Genomic DNA, 21,163 nt, shown 5'->3' with positions numbered 1-21,163 from the left:
CTCCACGCACTCCCTTCTGCCATCACATTTTAAAGAAATGAAGAGCTGCTACACTTACGTCATTATCTGGGTCTCTATGCCAGGGTCTACAAGGGATCCATCCACAAAAAGTGGTGTTGATGTGAAACTGTATTTACTCCATGATCTTCCCTCATCAAGACTCACCCTAGGATAGAAGCAGACAAGATTTATACACATTAAAAACTTTACTGCAACTGCAGCAATTAAAGGTTGTATAAGGTCTGCAAGCTCCAGCAGCTGGATTTATAGACAAGCACCAATCTTTGCCATTTCCCACACCACTAATTCATGCTCTTGGTGTATCTTGAAAGATCAAAGCCTTAGAAAGTATAAACACTGCCAATAAGGACACAGGTATATTTGATCCAGCTGTACATCAGACCTCAATGGATCAAGGGGGGTTGCAAGTTCTGTTTCTGTATCTTCAATAGTACCTAGCATGAGGCATCTCTCAGAGCATAAGTAGTCCTGTCCTGAATGCATGAAAATTTCTGTCAACACCATGGAATATTTCAATCCATGTGCATATCAATGCCATATGGCATTAACTACAATCTCTCTAACACTATTAGTACTTCTTTGCATGCCATTTCAGAGGTGCTCTCCATTCTACAAAGAGGTGGAGGGAGGAAGGAAGCCAAACTGAGCCACAATCAATGGTTAGCCTGGATGCTCACTGCCTGTCATAAAGCAAAGTTGCACGCTGATTAAAATTAAGGCATTTCTCTTGGAATCTGTTCACATTGTCAGTGACAAGTCAGGTTAATCCAGTGGCTTTTGATCATCTATCCATACCCACAATCACCATGTGGCTTATTTCCTGTTTTTAATCAAAGAGCACATGTGTCCTAATCCAGCTGACAGGGTCTTGGTTGAATTAGATAGTACATTGACCTGACACAAGCTGATGTCCCTGTCCCCAGCCCATCCCTGTCCTCAGTGAGCTGCCTGACACCCAGGGCTGGGGCTGCCACTGGGTGCTCTAATTCTAGCTGGGGCAGTGGGATGGTCCCTGCTGCTATTCTGCTATCCCATGGACCTCGGTTTGCCACCAGCCCTCAGGTCACCATGTTACCCTGTGCCACAACTGTGCAGAAAATAGCCAGAGGGTGTGCACACCCAGCTGTTACTGCAGCTGGAAAGAGAGGCACCCTGCAGGCTGGATGCCCATCAGCAGTTCTGAAAGCAAATGTGTTTCTCTCTGCCCCCAGACTGTTTGCATAACCATTCCTGCACAATTTCTGCATAGGATTTCAACTCCAAATTATAGCAGCAAATAATGAACAGAGAAGCACAAAGGTTGATTAGCTATAAAATTATCTTCTCCCAGCAGGGCTGTTACAGAGTTCTCTGTAATTCTGTGTGGTACCCTGGCTGTGAAAGTTCACAGATTGCTACCGATGGACATTACCAAACAGACAGTCATAGCACAGACTTCATATTTAAACAGCAGGAAACACTGCTCACTTTAAAGTGAAAATAAGAAAAGAAATTTTCCTTATTTTCCAGGCAAGAAAAGTGTTCAAACACACACATCTGAGCACCTGGATTTGTCTGAGAGGGTCTTCCTGGAAACTGAGTCCTCCTGCCCCAATTAAGTCCCATCAGGGCCACCTAATGCCACCAAAGGACCAGGAGGCCAGTGTAATATTTATTACAATGGGTTACATCAGCCTCAGATCTCTAGTGTAGAAAACCAAGGTTTGCAATCACTATTCCCTAAGCATCTGCCTCTCACAGCTCCTAGAAAAACACCTTCACCTGACTCACAGTGCACATCTGCCAGAATAGGAAGCTGACTATAGACTGAAGGCAGAAAGCTGAGAGTACAACAGCATACAAAAAGCTTATCTGCCCTAAATCTACTTATTTAAATGTATGTATCTTCCCACACACCTGTGCATTTGTATGCTGTTCTTCCTGCATGCTTATCTATCTAAATAGCATTTCAATTTCTGGGGAACAGCATGCTTCATTAGTGTAGCTAAAGTTCTCTTGGCTTTTCAATTATCCAGCCCTCTTTTCTCCAGGATGAAACTTATTGCACAATGTCTCAGCCTGAGAACTAATGGATATACATGTACCCTTTAATCTTTTCTACTCCTGCCCATGAAACAGGTGCCTACTGAGGCGGTATGAAGCAAATTCCAAAGTCCCTAAGGGTACAATTTTAGAGGAAACCTATTGGAGCTTGTTAATAACAGCTGTAAATCACTACTCACTTAATAGAGTGGGTGGGGCACTCGTGGTACTGCACATGCTATTTCATGAGATTTAGTGGCAAGGCAGGACATCTGAAAGGAACCTCTGCAAAGCAAATAAGGTGAACTGGGTTCTTAGCTCCTGTGGAAAGCCAGACTGTGACCAAATCTTTCCCCAGCACAGGCACTTGCATCTAACGTGCTCTTTATGTCCAAAGAGCCTTCACAAGGTAAGACACAATTGAAACAGTAACACCTGGGTTGAATAATATAGTAATAAACGGTTAATAAAGCTCTTTCAGTAAGTGGCTCTCCTTTTACTCTTTCAGAGCTTAACTTGCCACAGCCCAATGTACCTACTGCTGGTGACACCTACCCTTGTCTAACACACTCTTCTGCCTTGGCTCATACCTGGCTTGGTCTAAACATTTTGACCTGTGGCGCATCGGTTATAGTCACGATCACTGAGTTACCTACCGGGGCAATGGTTCTAGTCACACAATGTGCTCTAACCACAGACAGCTGGAGTCTGCTGGAAGTATCGTTATGGATCTGCCCTGTTGCTACTCTCCTTTATATGTCCACTTATGAAAGCTGTTGGCAAGCGGACACTGGCCTAGGTTAACTCCTGGCCCTGACATAGTACATACTAAATTACGACTTGCTTGTAAGGGCACAAAGGCACAAATCTCTTAAAGAACACTGGGTTCCCATATCCTAGAAAAATTACAAAGCTTTAGGAATGAGCCAGTACATCCTGTGTTAATAATCTACTGTCACACCAAAACTAAAGCATTTATTTAGTGCAGGTGGTCATTAAATGTGCTTAAATGCAACACATTTAAATTTTAATTGAAAGCTATGTTGCAGCCACCCAAGAGTTATCTGTCAGGTCAGGAATATAAAGTCCAGAAGCTTTTCGTATAGAGAAAGTAGCCATTAATGTTCTTAAGGCACATCTCTGGAACATTAGCTTGTGGTCAGTAAAGACAGCCTGTCTTAAAGTCTCCAGCTTCTGAATGACTGTAATTTAACTGAAGGATTTTGTATCATAATGACTCAGGCAGAGGAGACCTTAACACCTCACCACTGCTGCCAAAACACTATTGCTTTCTTTTTCTATTTGATTGCAGGCTACTTTTCCTGTTCTGCATGAAAAGCATGAGATAGACGTGTGCTTAGCACCATCAAACTGTGAGAGGACTCAGTCTTGCAGACAGGAACACAAATCTCCTCACAGAAGGCTATTTCTAACTAATTCACTTCTAAACAACATTAGAAGCTGGGTAGGTCAGTCCATTAGCTGTGTCTTTCTTTCACTCAAGACCAGAGGCTGAAGGTGATGCTAATACACATATTTTCTGTAAACAAGGTTAGTTCCGAATTTCAGAATGCCTCTCTCCAATGCTTACCTGGTGCTAGCAGTGAGAGGGGCAAAGACAAAGGAGAGGATAATTTTAGGCAGTATCTTTAGTGCTTAGACTGTTATAACCTATTTATAGAAAAATGGTATCTTCAGCTGAGAAATCACTTTGCCCTATTCCACCTCCAAATCTACTCAGTTGCCACCACTGTATCTCTGGAAATTGATAGTGGAAACCTATGGGAGAGAGCAACTTTAGCAACATACCTCTATTGTTTTATCAACACCTGCTTTGCTCTCCTCTCCCTCCCTTCAAGTCTCTAACCAGTTTACTAATAAACAAAAGGCAAAACTGAGGGACACATCCTCTCAGAAATACAAAGGATGATTTCTTACTCAGTATCTATGTGTCTGTGTGAAAGAAACCCCATCTGAAATCTCACAGTACATTACTAGCGTGAAGAGTAATTAATATATCTGTGTGATTATGTATATAGCCATTACAGTTATAAAATGGTACAATAATTATCATATTAATTGAGAAAACCAAAATGATGGTAAAATGCAGATTAGAATTATCACATTTACTCCTTATATGGACTCTAGCAGATGTTGATGAGGTGATGCGATAGATGTTACCACAACTGTCAGCCTGTCCCCACCAGAAAAACACCTCAAATAATAAGTTTCCTTACCACATGTGCCGGATGGGCACTGATGAGTGTTTCAAGGCCACTAGTGCCCCTCCCCAGTCCAGAAACCAAACGTTGTATTCCTCCTCGAATATCTGCAAACAAATCAGGTGCTGCATGAGTGTTCCACTCTACTGGGAAGACTCAGAAGAGGACTAGGAAAAGGCTCCATGCTTCCCTTCACTCTGCAAAACATACCTGTCTCCAGGAATTTCCACCATCAGAAGAGATGAAGACGCCAACATCAGTGTAAGAAAGTTCAGAGCCAATATTACCTGCAACACAACCAAGTGTCAGACATTCTTGCATGGGTGAACACAGAACTGCATTTTTCCAAGAAACCAAAATTGCTTGTCCTGACCAGTGTTTTTTTGCTGCTCTTGATTCTATTCGCATCTAAAAATACCACCCTGGTCAGGTGACAACACTCATTCACAAGAGCTATGCTACTTGAAAATTGTGATGTAATGAAATAGAGGTTCCACTTGAAGGAAATCTTTCTATTTAAGTATGAACATCACCTGGCAGCAGAAATGGTTCAGAGAATTAAGGTGGGTCAAATGACTTTGCAGCAGAGAGGGAGAGCCCAGACTGAACAGCATTCCAGACAATGGTGATTGTTCTCAGTGGCCTAGCTATCCTGAATTGCAAATTTAAATTTACTGGTTATTTAGTACAGTTCTTAATTTTAATCTTGTAATTTCCATTAAGGTGGAAACTGTTCTGCTGATAGCCTTATATGATGAATTACTCTGCCTTCATTATATATTAAGGAATGGATATGCCACACATTAAAGCAATGCAAAGAAAAGCTCAAATATCAACCATAACCATGTACAGAGACAGTACAGCAGAACACCATTTGGAGATACTACCTTGGAGCTTGAAACAGTTTTTTTCAGCATCCTTCATCTGAACATAGAGAACCTCAAATCTTACAGTAATAAACCTTAATACAGATTAAATAATGGCCTTGAACTAAATCCCCAGCCCTCTGAAACCCCTGAGCATCCATCAATAGCTTCAAGAGAGAGAAGCCCAAGATCTGAAAAACTTGAACAAGCAATGAATAGACCTTACTAGCTTCTTTCTCACACTTCACTGATGTCAGCATCTTGCTTCTGCTTCCAGAGTTAGGATTACCAGAAGCACCCGGCCACTGAACAATGCAGATCTGCTCTATTTTGTTCTCACCTCCCCACTTCCCAAAGCACCCAGTGGTTCAGCAAAAAGCTACCACAGTCACCCAGGAACTGTTTTCTTTCTGATGGTCTATCAACAGTAACTTCAGTCACTGCTAGGTGGGATTTTGGTGGTATGAACATCTGTCCTATAGGAAGGAGGCAGATGTAACACTGAAAGATACTCTGTCAGAAATCTTCCCAATGATAACGGCCCACAGCCACCATACTGTGGGCAAACCCATGACTACTTTATTCAGAGCCTAGAAGTTCTTTACTCAGTGAGCCACTCTTGCACCTTCTGAATGAGACTGTTTTTAAAGCAGGTGTAATTTCCATGGAAGTAAGGGAGAACTAGTAATTTTCCTTCAAAAATAACAAAGAGAGAGGTGGCATTCTTATAAATCTGTAGCATCAACAAGAACATAACAGCACACTAAAGAAATGTTAATTATTTTTTTGACATTTAATACTGGAAAATGAGAAATAAAACCCCAGACGTAGGTTGATGCTCTCCTGTCACCATCATGAAACCCAGCTAGCCACACTGATGTCACAACACTATTTCAGAAGATATAATTTCTGGCTCAGGGAGGCAGCACAATTCAAGTAAGGTTTTTCCACAGGTGCCCAGGATGTAGGAAATGTCACACTATCCATCTACCTCCTCATATTACCTGACACCAGCAAGAGTGACCAACTGCTTTAGATGAAGGTACAAGGAAAGCCTGCCATGGGCAGCCATAAACCTATAGCAATAGCCACGTTCACAAAGATAAATCTACTGTGTCAGTCCAAAGGTCTGTTTAGACCAGTGTCTTATCACAAGTGGAAGTCCTCAGGAATTAAAAACTGACTTAAAGTCAGAAGTGTGAGTTCTGAATCATCTTATTTTAAATATCAAAACTGGAAAAGTAACTTTCTAAACAGGGATTTCCAGGTTATGACAAGGAAGGTGAATAAAAAGATGAGATTCCATTGCTATCACTTCTTTCTGTCTGTTTTTCTGTGCAAGCCTGTTCCATTACTTTCCTCATTCTCACCATCTAGTTTATTTGGCTACATGGATTCAAAGTGCACCAAATACAACTAACTCCCAAACAAGCCAAGGGGGTTTGGCAGCTGTTCAATTAGATATGGATACTAAAACATAATTCTTCCGTTTGAAAGAACTAACCTCATATCAAGAGTCTGAGTTCCCAATCATTGCAGGAAATGTACCACTGTAGATCAGAGTAAGACACAGAGTGTTTGAGTACACAGTGCCTGTGAGAATAAATTGAAATGCCTATTCTGGAATGCATTTGCCAACATGGCGAGATGTTCCTGTTGTTGTGAAACTGGTTAGTAGAAACAGATGTGTATATTCCCAACAGGTTAGGCTTTTTATCTCACAAAGAGGTAAGGCAGAAGTTATATTCTGCCTTTTAAAGGTTAATTGTTAGACTGGGAAAGCATTCATCCCATGCACTGGCAGCTTGAAAAGAACCTCATTTAGTAACAATTTAGATCAACGCCTAGGATCTCACTGTCCAGCTGTCTCTATTTGTTTCCTAAAAGGTTAAATAAAAAAAGCCTCTGCAATCTCAGCACCACAAGTAAGGTTTGCTCTTAAGCATCCATTCACAGTGCGTGACCTGCCAGGAGCAATGACTCCACTTGGCTATGCACAGGAAGATCTCAAGGTTTAAACAAAATTATCTCACTTCGTTTGGCCTGGATCAGTGAACTGGAAATCACATGGTGTTTCCCTTGTTGAGATATAAATGTCATAAAGGAAACCTGTCTCACGTTCTGGCCTAGTCTGGCAAACACATAGAAGCACAGAAGGACGTAAGAATAGAAACAGTGGAAGAAACAGTATAAGTTCATACAGGCAATACACTAATATGATATGTTTGCAAGCTACTGCTAGGGTGAACAGGACAAAGGAGATAAACTGAGCCTCAGAAAGAATGGTTTAGCTATTTGAACATATCTGAGCAAATGTAGCAGCCTCTCTGTAAAAAAGCAGGACAACCTACATGCTTGAAAGGCCAGATTTCAATAGCACCAGACATTCAAAAATCACTTTGTTAGGCCAGCAGCTCCCACAGACCTGTGGGAGTTCTCAGTATAGTAGGTAGCCCCATCCATCCTGATTAGGCTGCACGCTGTGAGCGTCACAGGGCCTGTGATGCTTGTCAGATTAATTACACTGGGTCAGCCAGTACCACCATGAAACACTGTAGCAGGTTGGCATTAAAACATAGCACTATTTTGCAGAACAACCCACAGTAACAATGACCCATGCAGTGCTGATGAAGTGCTGCTAGTCTTGAAGCAATAAAATAAAAAGGTTTTAAGAACCTGAATGTGCACAAGTCCATGGGACCTGATTAAATCCATCTGCAGGTCCTGAAGGAGCTGGCAAATGAAGCTGCTAAGCCACTATCCATCATATGTGAAAAATCATGGCAGTCAGGTAAAGATCCTGGAAAAAGGGAAATATAACCCCCATTTTCAAGAAGGGGAAAATGGATGACCCAGGGAATTACAGACCAGTCAGTCTCACCTCTGTGCCTGGCAAAATCTTGGTGCAGATTCTCCGGGAAGGCATGCTAGGGCACATGAAAAACAAGGTGCTTGGTGACAGCCAGCATGGCTTTACTAGGGGGAAATCCTGCCTGACCAGTTTGGTGGCCTTCTGTGATGGGACTATGGAACTGATGGACAGGGGTGGAACAGTTGATGTCATCTACCTGGACTTGTGCAAAGCATTCAACACTGTCCCACACAACATCCTTGTCTCTAAATTGGAGAGACATCAATTTGATAGGTGGACCACTCGGTGCATAAAGAACTGGCTGGATGGAAGCATGCAAAAAGTTGTGGTCAATGGCTCAATGTCCAGCTGGAGACCAGTAACGAGTGGTGTCCCTCAGGGATCAGTGTTGGGACCGGTCTTGTTCAACATCTTTGTCGCTGACATGGACAGTGGGATTGAGTGTGCCCTCAGCAAGTTTGCTGATGACACCAAACTGTGTGGTTCTGTTGATAACGCTGGAGGGAAGGAATGCCATCCAGAGGGACCTTGACATGCTTGTGAGGTGGGATGATGCCAACCTCATGAAGTTTAACCATGCCAAGTGTAAGGTCCTACACCTGGGTGGGAGCAATCCCAGGCACAGCTACAGGTTGGGCAGAGAAGAGATTCAGAGCAGCCCTGCAGAGAAGGACTTAGTGGTGTTGGTCGATGAGAAAATGAACATGAGCCGGCTGCAGTGTGGGCTCGCAGCCCAGAAAGCCAACTGTATTCTGGGCTGCATCAAAAGGAGTGTGACCAGCAGGTCGAAGGAGGTGATCCTGCCCCTCTACTCTGCTCTCGTCAGACCTCACCTGGAGTATTGTGTGCAGTTTTGGTGTCCTCAACATAAAAAGGACATGGAACTGTTGGAACAAGTGCAGAGGAGGCCACGAGGATGATCACGGGACTGGAGCACCTTCCGTATGAAGACAGGCTGAGAAAGTTGGGGCTGTTCAGCCTGGAGAAGAGAAGGCTGCGTGGAGACCTCATAGCAGCCTTCCAGTATTTGAAGGGGGCCTAGAGGGATGCTGGGGATGGACTCTTCATTAGGGACTGTAGTGATAGGAAAAGGGGTAACGGGTTAAAACTTAAACAGTGGAAGTTTAGATTGGATAGAAGGAAGAAATTATTTACTGTAAGGGTTGTGAGGCACTGGAATGGGTTACCCAGGGAAGCTGTGATTGCTCCATCCATGGCGGTGTTCAAGGCCAGGTTGGATGAAGCCTTGGGTGATATGGTTTAGTGTGAGGTGTCCCTGCCCATGGCAGGGGGGGTGGGAACTAGATGATTTTATGTTCCTGTCCAACCCTGACTATTCTATGATTCTATAATACAGTATTGAAAGTAGGAACCATGTCTAAGACAGGCACTTTTGAAGTCCAGGCTTTGCCTAATAGGAATTGTGAAAACTCTGTGCTTGCTACTTAAAAGGTGCAACAAACTGATACCTCCCAGAAGCATAGCCCTAGGCCCTATTCTCATTCATGACAACTCGAGCAAACAGGTACACCTACATTAGTGGCTGCAGTGATGTGAAGTGAGAGGAGTTAGTAATGTCAGCTGCAGATGTGGGCTTAGACCTGCATATTGGTTATTGTAGAGCAACAGATACCTGACAGGCATTAGGTTTTTTGAAATCAGGGACCACATGACTTCTCCTAGCCCATAGCAAGTAGGAGTTAATGTCAATTAGCTCAGCAGTTGCTAAAACAGAGCTAAAATCTTTTACACTAACAGGAAACATATATTTTCAGGCTACCAGTGAGGCATGGGTGGGTAGTGAGCAGCACTAATGCTCTTTACCTGTTGCCACCAGCAGCCCAGGAACTGTCTCTTTGCTGGAAATGCTTCCTGAAGAATACGGATTCTCTGAGAGTTGCAGATGTAAGTGCAATGAGCAAAAGGGCTGTTGACAAGAGACAAACAAAAGGCAGAAGCTTTAATATACAACAAGTTAAATATCAGCGGCACCATTGTCAACTCCATGCAGATGCTTCAGTCCTTCTGAAAATGATCCCTTGCTCTTAGCACTGTTATAAATAGCAGCATATGTTCATTTACTGAATAAGCACCATAAAAGTAGCTGAAAGAGAAACAGGAATGCTGTATTACAAGCAAGCATATCTGCACTTGTTTTTACCAACAATCTGATCTAGAGCACCTTTTCCCCAAGAACTTCCTTATTCTGACCTTAAGCTCCATAAGAAAGTTCAAGAAAATTGTAATAACTTTCCGTTAAAATCTAGAAAACTATCTAAAGATAGAGCATATACATAAGGCATTTAACATCCATTAGGTCAAGATAAAAAATCACAAGGAAAATTTTGTTAACCCAGTGGCTAATATAAGCAGCTTTGAATGAGTCAATTGTCCTTTGGAAAAGGTCTGTTCCTCACCAGGTGGCAAACTATAGGATCCCCTCTTAGATCGGTGTCCGGTGCCTGCAGCAAACGCCAGTCTCTGCCCTTGTTGTAGGTAATGAAAGTCTTGATTTGGTCATCTATCTTCCTGTTAGCCAGGAATATACCTTTGATCCCTGCTACCTAGGAAAAACGGAGAGAGATGAAAAAATACATCGGAAGAACAGACCAGAAGTAAAGCCCATCTGAGCATTTTTCAGGAGCTGATGGTCTCTGAAGAAGTAATAAAGCCATCTCAGTCTGGTACTAGAAGACTGTGAATGGCATTACAAGTATATCTTCATGATGGTTGCACAGATGAAAGGCTTAGTGCAGTCTCTAGAAGAAAAAGACAAGGATGTTCATAGACCAAATTCCTAGGAAACAGCCCATTTTTAGATTTTCTTGAGTGCTTGTAGACAGGCTGATGATGGGCTTGAAGATGCAGCATGCACCATGTCATACATCAACTTTGCAAGCTTAAGGATGTGGCTACTCCCTTCCCAGATTACCATAACATGGGAGACAGCAAGTCACATCAGCAGCAGTGTGGGATCTTTTTATGTTGGTCTTTATTTTACACGAAAGATGGTAATCCTGACTATGCTGAAACACTAATGTTTTGCAAATTTGATTTCTTCACTTTCCTGCCACTCCTAAATTCTATCATAATAAACCCAGTTGACCCAGATGTTTTGATTTTTGTTGGCAGGACCCATTCCAGAAGAATATGGTCCTGTCAAAATATTTCCAACCAGATTTTGTGTTGAGTCTGGTCTCTTGTGCACAGCTGTGAAAGTGAGACAGAAAGGTGCAAATCTGCAACTTCCTGGCAGCAGCAAGGATGCAAATCCTTCTACTCTAAAGCCCCTTGAGTGACACTACCCTTCTAATGACCCTGTGAAAGTCTCTATCAGCATTTAACAGTAAAATGGTTATGATATACAGCTGGGGAATATAGAGTTTGCCCAGGAATGGGAGATGATGCTTGTTTATTTTAGCTGGTTCATGGCAACAGAGAAACAGTGTCTTTTTTCAAAGGCAGGAAAACATATTTAATTAGGTGGAAACAAAATGTAAACTCTGTCCTTCACACTAATCCATGTGTTTGTGAGTTTCCTCTCATTGCCTTAAATTACCTGGATTTTTATAAACAAGCTGAGGTTGCTGAATGGCTGAAATAAATGTCTAATCCTAACTTCTACATGTAACTGCAAAAACATTTCTCCATGCAGCACCAGAAGTCAGCCTGCAACCATTACTACTGGTACTGTTTGCTGCTGGCAAAGCATTGAGGCCTGAATCTCAGCAGATGGTCCGTTCAACAAGTTATGACAAGCCAAAACCAGAATGCTCTGAAAAAAACAAAAACTGGAACAACTGTTCTGAATGGATTGCTGTTGGCCAAGGCTGAAAGGCCTGGCAGAAGAAAGGGAATGGAAGATGATTCAGGTTAGAAGTTATCCAGCTGTTATCTCTGGGCAAATGGCACCTATAAACCTTTTCTTATCATTCATAAACTGCTCAGTGCTCACAGTGGTGGAATCCACATTCCCTGCCTGCAAGCAGGTGTCTTAAGCTGTCTATCAGGAAAAATAATATTTTGAATCCTTCTCTAGCCACCCACATTAGGATGAGAAGGATAATGGTTCTCCCTTTTGGAAATGTCGCATAGCTAACTAGTCATTGACTTGAAAGCAACCAGTTGTCACACCTATAGCAGAATGCACTGCACCTATTCCCACAGGAGCTGGCTCAACATCAAATCCAGTAAATGCTTCTGTACTGATCCCAAAACAGATGAAGATCCCGGGAGGTTGGTAAGAGATTCACACTTGCTTGAACTGTCAAGTTGCTGTTCTTTGTAGGGTGACCTTTACTACATACCTCATAAAGTTCAATGATGATATTCCCCTCCAGCCCTCGACTGCTTTTCACGTTTTCCAAGGCCAGGGTGAAGTATACCCCTCGGGTGTCCGAGATATACAGATTGTATGTGTCATTCTGGTTCCACTCTTGTACAGCTGCAAACACCTGATCTTCATCTGTGCTGATAATGTGCATGTCCTGTTAAAAGAAGACAAAAGGCTTGGTACTGAGGATCTATATTTCTTTGCCCTTTGGGACATGTAGTAATTACAATGACTTATGAAAGAATGGAGATGGAGCATGAATTATAGGTATGTTAAACAATTTTCTGTTAAAGCAAGCCAAAAGTCACCTCCTTTGTGACTTCCCTGAACTTTATTTTTTTAAAGATTATCAGCTGGGAGAAGGGGTTTTGCTTTCTTTATTTTTGGTAGCTTCAAGGAATTTCATTCAGTTTCATTTTTTATTTATAAATTTTAAAGTCAGTTTTGTCACTCATGGAGATCCACAGCCTTCAAACCTGGAGTCTTCATAGTCACTAAGCATGGTGTAGCACCTGGCTAAAAGCAGTGAATATTTCCATCCACATGCTGAACTAAAGGGCTTGTGCTTCCAACTGGTGAAGAGACAGTTTCAAAAAGCCTGGGACTTTCACAATTATTTGAAGCTTAGGTATAGGGATCAGTTTGAGCTAATGCTGGTAGTGATTTTTAATAACATACCTTACTACTGAGAGTATGTCTGAGATCTATCATCCCCCTATATATGTCAAATAATCCACTCACGAACCTTTGTTGAATTCCTGCTGCTGGCCAAGATATGAAGGTCCAGCAAGGGTTTCCCCGTTTAGTTTTAATATCAAAGAAAATTGACAGTGCATTTTCTCAGTATTCTTTTAAAGCAGGTTCATGGAAATGATCTCCAGGGTGGTGATGAGTACTGAAGCACTTCATCCTTGCCACCATTGTTGAACAAACTGACAATAGTTCAGCTAGAAGCAGAATCCCTGTGGTTATGTAGGACTGCATTTATCTATTTGTATCTATTTAAAATTTCCCCAGGGTTCAAGGAGCCTTGATTAATTCCTTGCTCTCTTTCTACATCAAGAAACTATAATTCTGGAAGTCTCCCAGAGGATGGAATGACCTGATTTTTGGGAAGAATATCTGCAGGAAGATCAGCTCAATATTCCCATCTTGCCTAGAAGGTAACGTAATCTTCTCTGTGAGGTATCTAGATGAAAAGTTGGGGTTAATTAGATGGGGCTATATCTAATAGACCTAACATAGCCTAACAGCATGAGATGGAGAGAAAAACCATAAGAGCCTAATTCTGTCCCAGTGGGAGATTTGCCATTTCTCTCAATGAAGGAAGACTTAATCAAGAAGTATTTTCTTGCTCAACTGCCCTAATTTCTTAAAGATTAAGTACATACACAACCTATTCCAGCAGTGTGAAAATAAAGCAAAATATACAATGACTTCAATCTGTTTTGACCAGTTGCAGTGGAATATTGCACTGCCCTATTGCCAGCCTCACTTATGTACAACTCCAGCAGAGTTCATTAATCTCCAGGTGACAGGATAGTTATTACTGTACAGCAAAATTGTTCTAGTGACTAAGGGCAGCACAAACAAGCCTCCTTTACATGGCTAGAAGACTTTGCCATGACACCAAGCTTAAAATTACTTTTGATTTTTAAATGACAAAAGTATCCCTAATTTTATACTAGAAACCAATTCCAAAGCAGGGCTACCAACAAATCTGTCATATAACAGACCAGCAACCTATGACAGCATCAGTCAGAAAAGCAGGGCTGTCAGTCTTTATATCTGCTTGTCTTTTTAATGAGGGGCAGTTTTCAAGGCCCACCATAAGGTGGGAGCAGAAATAATGTTTTTCTCCTGAAAAATGGCAGCAGGGTTTCCAAAAGTGTGTGGTCAGACATGCTGAATCCCACACCACCACCATGGAATGACAAACAAAAGAAACTACATTTGTGCTATGCAAGCATCAGTATGCTGTTATCAACCCAAACAGAAAGAAATTGAGTTGCAATATTGGGAGTTTGAGATGCGAATTTCTTGCAACTATTAAGTTTTCAGGTAGAAGTTAAAGCAAATGTCCTATTATCTGCTAGGCTGCAGGTATCCCACAGGCATCAGAACAGTGCATCCAGCCCACAAGGCAAATCTAGCCAACTATCTAACAGTTACCTCACCAAATTTTTCACTTGTGTAGGTAAAACGAAGTCCAGTACTGTTGATTAGCACCCCCCTATGACAATACCCCCAGTGGTAGTTCTAAGGCTCCAAAGAGCAACGGTAGTCTCAGCTGCCCATCAGTTACCCAGAAACTTGCATCCAGCAAGGCACTGGAGAGGTTGGTTCCCTCTGTTCTACACAATCCCAAGCAATGACTATAGTATGGAATCTGGGTGTGATTCCAGGGACATATTTTCCTTTCTGAAATTTGCACCATTTGATCTGGTAGAAAGCTAATACCTAAGAAGGTAAATCCAGGCACGTATGAGGAGTACTAATTTCTCTCTCTTTTTCCCTCCCAGCTTTGCGAGTCAGTGTTAATCTCAGCTCATCTCAGTCATCTCCTAAGCATCATCATACAGAGGTTCTGTGTGTCCAAAGCATTGATAAGGCACAGCTTTCAGGGAACTCTCTCAACCTTTATGACTTCTTGGCAACATCCAGACATAAGATGGGGACAATGGAGCTGCTATATGCTGTGCTTCTCTCATTGTATGGAGACTGCAGTAGTGGTCAGCATCCTAACCATTCTCCAGAACCCTCAGTGTCATGGTCAGGCTTAGAGTGAAATCATTAATAAGAAAAAGAGTAGGTGTGAGGAAAGGTGTTCATAGAAGACTGGTCAAAGAGAAGTTGGTTTGAACCTCTTTCTGAGATTCCTGTTAATTCACATTTGCCCTCTACAGAGGAAAAAAGAAACTGCTTTTCCTGAAACACTCATTAGTCAAGGCAGAGAGAAGCAAAGATCCCAGATCCATATTTAAGAAAGATCATTCAAGCAGCAGAACAAAAAGAGCTCCCCAGAGAGGAACCCCACCAAGGTGCTTCACCACTGGGCAAGCCATGCTATTCAAGATATTACACGTGTGTGTTCATAAATGCTGTACTCACCTTAGGAAGAGAGTATTTGGGCAATTTAATCTGTGCAAAAGGTTCCCGTCTGTATGACACATAATAATTTGCTCTTCCACCAGCTGTCACCTGTGGAAACACCAAAGAAAGTGAGTGATGACCCTTCCAAGACACCCCATGCTGACACAGCTAAGAGGGCTTGACAACCTTTCTTTCAGATATCTTTTCTATGACCTGCACAGCTGTCTTTAAAAACATCTGTATAACTCAACAAAAAACATTCCCAGACTTGATGGACTGGAGTATTATTTATTTAAGCTGCACTATTGAACTTTCCATTTTGTCTCTCAATGCTTCAAATCCAGCATGATTTTAACAACTCGGGAAAAAGGGAAAAATGGATATAGTGTTCAAGGTCTTGAGTGGAAGATATCTGGTTTCGTCACATGGTTCCAGCACAACTACTTTAGACAATTAATTTAAAGTCTCTGTGCTTTTGTTTGTTTTCTGTAAGAAGCAGATGACACCTCTTTTCTCTGCTGCTTCTCAGCCTTATATGTCTGCACTGCAAGTCGCTTGAGGCCATGGTTTTCTTCCAACATAACAACAGAGATCCACACCAGCACCGTTTAATGCAAACAGTAAATGCAATGAATGCACTCTTGGAAAGCTGGGGCTGAGCTCTTAGATGTGCTTTGTCATTACAGACCTGGCTTCTCTGAAATCCTACTGTCTGTGCATGAGGATATGGGGAGGAACTGACAGATATCCAAATCTGTGGTTTTATGGACTGAGTGAGTTGTAAAGGGTACATATAAATGTCATGCATCAGTGAGAGCTAGCCCTGATAATTTGTAAAATATGGGATTTTAAACCTGTCACTAGCCATTCTTGCTGTAGGTGTTTGTTCTGGCACTATTTCAGGCCTGGCTACAAGAAGGCTTACATCTGTGAATTTCATATATTCTGCTGGTTTGGCAGTCTTGCAGATTTCAAGATAAAAGAATACACAGAGCACTTCTCTATTATATGGAATGTCATTTGTTGCTTCTTAAGTTTCCAATAAAAATAATGGAGAGGTCTGAGATTCTCTCCTAGATATATTTCCTTTTATTTGACAGCGATATTTCAGAATGAGCTTACATAGAATATTGCTATAGCATCAATTATATTCTCAGCAATGATATCACCCCTACATAGTGGCTTTCTTCCCTAGAGAAGCTGTCATTTGAAGGACACAGTATTACTGGTCATGAAATTTCATATCTAATCAAGTTAAGATAAGGCTTTACTATTGACAGTTTGAAGAAGTGGAAAGAAAAGAAAGTTTAGAAATAGGACAGGCTTCTACATTAAGACTTCTCCTTCTGCTTGTTTCCCATTTTTCCTTGTAATGTTATCATAGCTGCATTTAATGCTCCCAGAAGAAAAAAAAAAGACTAACATTATATTACACACCACATAAGAAGGCAGAAGAATGACCCATATTACAGCAAACAAACGCTACACACATAACATATAGCCTAAAGTCAAGGAGAAACACAGACATGAAAATCTAGAGCAATTTCCTATGGTCTCAAAAGAAGCCAGTGGCACAGATGGGGAGAGAACAGGGGTCACTTGACTCTGGCTTTATGCAAAGTGCACTGTGGGCTGGCACAGTAGTATTTCAGGCTCATGCTCTCCAGTTGTGAGGATCACCAAACGGCTGTGGGTGTTATTTATGAAGAATGCCTTTCCCATCTAAGACATCCACACCAAAATCAAGTTTTCACAGGAGAAACCAGACTATGCAGTTGATTTCACACTCAGACTGACTCAAAGGCAAAAAATTTGTTTGCAGTAACAGAACCTCTCTATCAGTTGTATAAGCACTGCCTGAAGGATCCCACCCTTCTAGGTCATATTTACCTAAATAGCACAGGGATTGTTGAGATAGCCCCTCATGGTGATATTGCTGACCTCCAATGGAAGATACAGATTCTCAAATGATATAACTCTGCCACATGAACACATTTTACAACACTCATGATTTCAGCACCAGATCATTTTCTGTAGCAGAGCCCCAATAGGACTGAATGTATCCAGTGACTATGTAGCAAGAACCCTGGGTTAATATCCACCTCTTCTGATGGTCTGAGACATGGCCATTAACACATCATATCTGAAGGGGACCTACAGAGATGCTGGTGAGGGATTATTCATTAGGGACTTTAGTGGTAAGACAAGGGGTCATGGGTTGAAACTTAAACAGGGGAGGTTTAGATTGGATATAAGGAAGAAATTCTTTCCTGTTAGGGTGGTGAGGTACTGGAATGGGTTGCCCAGGAAGGTTGTGAATGCTCCATCCCTGGCAGTGTTCAAGGCCAGGTTGGATGAAGCCTTGGGTGATATGGTTTAGTGTGAGATGTCCCTGCCCATGGCAGGGGGGTTGGAACTTTATGATATTAAGGTCCTTTCCAACCCTAACTATTCTATGATTCTATGCAGACATCAATATATGAATATTTACATATTTCATAAATGCTGTGATGACAATTAATATTGAGAATGGTTCAACAATCTTCAAGTTAATCCCATGAACATGCTTTGGCAGAAATATCCAAGGGCATATCAAAAATATCAAAATCCCTCCTCTCTGTCAAGACAGGAGCTACTCCAAGTCTGCCACATTCAAAAGATTTTACATAGATTTTTTGGCCTTATACTGCTGCAAACTGGTACCTGGAAGGTTTGGGTTTTGGGGGGTATTTCTGGATTTGTTTGTTTGTTTGTGTGCTTTTTTTAAGGCAGAAATGTGGAATTCAGACACTGTTTAAATTCATTATGCATTAGCTAAACTCCCTTTCAGTGCTATACCTGGACTAGGTCACCTTGACAAAGTTTGAGAAATCAAAAGCTTTGTGGTCTGTGGTCTTTCTGAGCCAGTTAATATGAAGCCACCCACAATTCTGTTGGCAGGATTTGTGTGAAGCTTTTCCCCAGCCAGGACCTCATCTTTGCATGATTTACATACACAGTTACAACAGTTCCAAAAAATGATCAAGCCTTCAGCAAAGTTTTGGCAAGAACTGTGGTAGAGAATGAATTTTGGAAAGCAAAACTTAATTTATTTTGATGAACTTTTTCTTTTCCTATGAGCAAAGTCTCCAACACTGTAAATCCCAGAGATTATGATCATGTTTTGCCCTCTAATGCCTCTCTTTAGTTCACATTTGATGGATGTCTCACAATTATTTGCTGTGAGCTCATCTGTCATGCTCAGTACAGAATTAGCTGGGTTTGTCTTTTTCCTCCTCCTTTGGTAATGACTGGCTCATTAATCTGCTTCTCTGGATTCTATTTTATGTGTCTAATTGGTCTTCTGGCTGGTGGAAATTATTCCTTTGGATAAATGTGTTTGTCATTAAACACATCTGTCTTCTTTCCTGTGTTCTTCCTTCCTTGGGAAGATCTGCTACTTTTCTTTAATACTTCCACATTTTGTTTCAAGACTATTGTCTGGTCTTGCTTACATCAAGTGACACTTAAGAACAGAAACATGAGAAGTTTCTCTTTAAAAGCCCTAAAAGTTTCAGTATGCTGGCTCACCCACCTCCTGACCTGCAACAGGACAGGGTATTCAAGGCTGTAGAGAAATACAGAAAAACTGTCATAGAATCTATTCATCTTCATAACCTTTCTGACATGTCTAGAAACACACTAAGCTATTTCTCATTTTAATGACTGAACATGATTCTTTAAGCGGAGGGGATCTGGTTTTGTTTTCTCTTAGCAAGATGTTAACCAAAAAAAACACGTCATCTAAAAATGTTTGGAAAGCAAGCAGGATGAGTTATGAAGTACCAGAATGTAAAGACATGATACATGATGTCAGAAACTATAGTTCACAGTGTACCAGGCTTCATTCTCATCTTCCTGGATAGTTGATGCTGGGACCTGTTATTTCCAGTGTAAGGTAGGTATTGATGTAACAAACAGAACTTCTAAATCTATGACATGACCCCAGGCTAAACAAGACCCCATCTGCCTCCTGTTGTTCAAAGAACTCGCAGAAAGCCTAAAGATATATGAACTGATGCTAACAACAGAATACCATATTTTAGAGGCACAGCCTTGTTGGAGAAACAGTGACAATGTGCATATAGTGGACACTTCCTAAGCCATGGCTAAAAGAGAGCAGAGCACTCTTTTCTACATAGCTTATCAACCTGAGTCATTTGCAAAAATAACAATCACTTGCCCTGCACAATTAATGAACAGGTCATCTACTTTTTACACTGCTGATAAGGTTCAAAGCAAAAAAAGAATTAATAATAATGGCACAGTGCAACCCACAATGGCTGGACATGTTTCAGCATTTGTGATTTCTGTCATTTTCCTCCCACTTCAAGCATACTAAATGATGACTCAGTCTATTACAGAACCAAATTTAAACTTCCTTGTCGATAGTAAGTACTTGATAGTACATAGCTGATGTTATTTGCAATAAACCCCTCACATTTTTCCTGAGGTAACTTCCTCTGTTTGCAGAGTCTCCTCCTTCCCAGTACCACTGAATGAATTGGTAGAAGTTAAAAGCTGAGAAACACTATCAGTGTTGTGTTCTCCACCTGCATAGCTCTCCTGACATCCCTCTTGTCCACTTTAAATTTAATTAGCCTTTCTCTTTCTTCCAAGCATAAAATCTGCAAAACCAAATTGTGGATTAAAGCATAGAAGAGTGATGACAAGTTAAGCAGGCAGGCTGCTCCCCTCATGCCTTTAGAAAGGGATTCTGGTCTTCATTAGAGCTAGCTACTGTCTACACCTTGCACAGGTTTGCCACCACGAGGATTGAAAAATTGCGCTTCCTCTCACAAGCCTAACCCCAGTGACGGAAGATGAGGAAAAACACATCTGCATGAGCCTAGTGTAATGTTCTTTCTTCCTGATTATTCACCATGGCCAGGACAAACCACTTCCAGATATTTCTGTGTACTGAAGTTTTCCACTGCCCCAGCACAAATCACATCATGATAAGTACCATCTAGTCTGAATTATCTCCCTGTGGTTTTCATTAATATCATTACTTCTGCACAGTCATTAAGGCAATATGTAGTTACCTGCGTGTACTGCAGAGACCTGAGGATTAGTGTTTCTGTGCACAAAACACCTTTAAGCTGCCTGGTAAATTCATCAGGCTTTCAAAATATGTCACTTTTTAGAGTGTCATCAGTGAAAATTTGCTAACAGAAAGGAGCACTTATTACATTGGCCCAATCCCTGATCACTTCCCTCTCCTCTCAGCGCTATGATGGCACAGCTACAGGACAGAGTAATCTTCAGTAAAAATATTCTATTTATTTTAAAAGCAACTCCTACAGAAAATGTGCATGGTTACACCGAAACAAGAGCCACATTAGAGCTGCAAATGTACATTACTCACACAGAAATCAACTTAAGAGAGAAGCATAATTGTACACATTAAATCTCCTTTTGAAGGATTTCAGAAGAAACATATGACTCTGGCAAGGTAATCCTCTACATCTTCAGCTGCAGACATTGCTGATAAATGTGAGGGGAGAGGAGGGAGTGATAAAAGCAAGTAGAGTACAAATAGAAAATAAAGTATAAACAGTAACTAACTAACTTACTAAATGTTAATAATTTTTCATCAACAGATTTAGCTTAAATTTCCAAATCTGATATTTGCACAGCAAAGATGAAACAGTGCTAGAAAAAGGTTAAAAGCACTCAGCAGTCAATAAGAAAG

The 21,163-nt window shown here is 41.4% G+C and overlaps 1 protein-coding gene across 1 annotated transcript in view; it reads right to left on the bottom strand.

Moving 5' to 3' along the window:
• The window catches only part of SORCS3 (sortilin related VPS10 domain containing receptor 3), a 298,778-nt gene that overhangs the window by 55,332 nt on the left and 222,283 nt on the right, over positions 1-21,163 (bottom strand). Inside the window, exons 8-14 of the mRNA XM_034062014.1 lie at positions 15,448-15,537; positions 12,311-12,490; positions 10,421-10,567; positions 9,828-9,930; positions 4,476-4,552; positions 4,281-4,372; positions 59-166 (exon numbers count right to left, since the gene is read on the bottom strand). Coding sequence (XP_033917905.1) covers positions 59-166; positions 4,281-4,372; positions 4,476-4,552; positions 9,828-9,930; positions 10,421-10,567; positions 12,311-12,490; positions 15,448-15,537 — 797 coding nt within the window. The remainder of the gene's footprint in view (positions 1-58; positions 167-4,280; positions 4,373-4,475; positions 4,553-9,827; positions 9,931-10,420; positions 10,568-12,310; positions 12,491-15,447; positions 15,538-21,163) is intronic.

This window comes from Melopsittacus undulatus, chromosome 4 (assembly GCF_012275295.1).
Source record: "Melopsittacus undulatus isolate bMelUnd1 chromosome 4, bMelUnd1.mat.Z, whole genome shotgun sequence".
Taxonomy (NCBI): domain Eukaryota; kingdom Metazoa; phylum Chordata; class Aves; order Psittaciformes; family Psittaculidae; genus Melopsittacus; species Melopsittacus undulatus.
The sequence above is the reverse complement of the archived record's forward strand: the minus strand, read 5'-3'. Positions and strand labels throughout refer to the sequence as shown.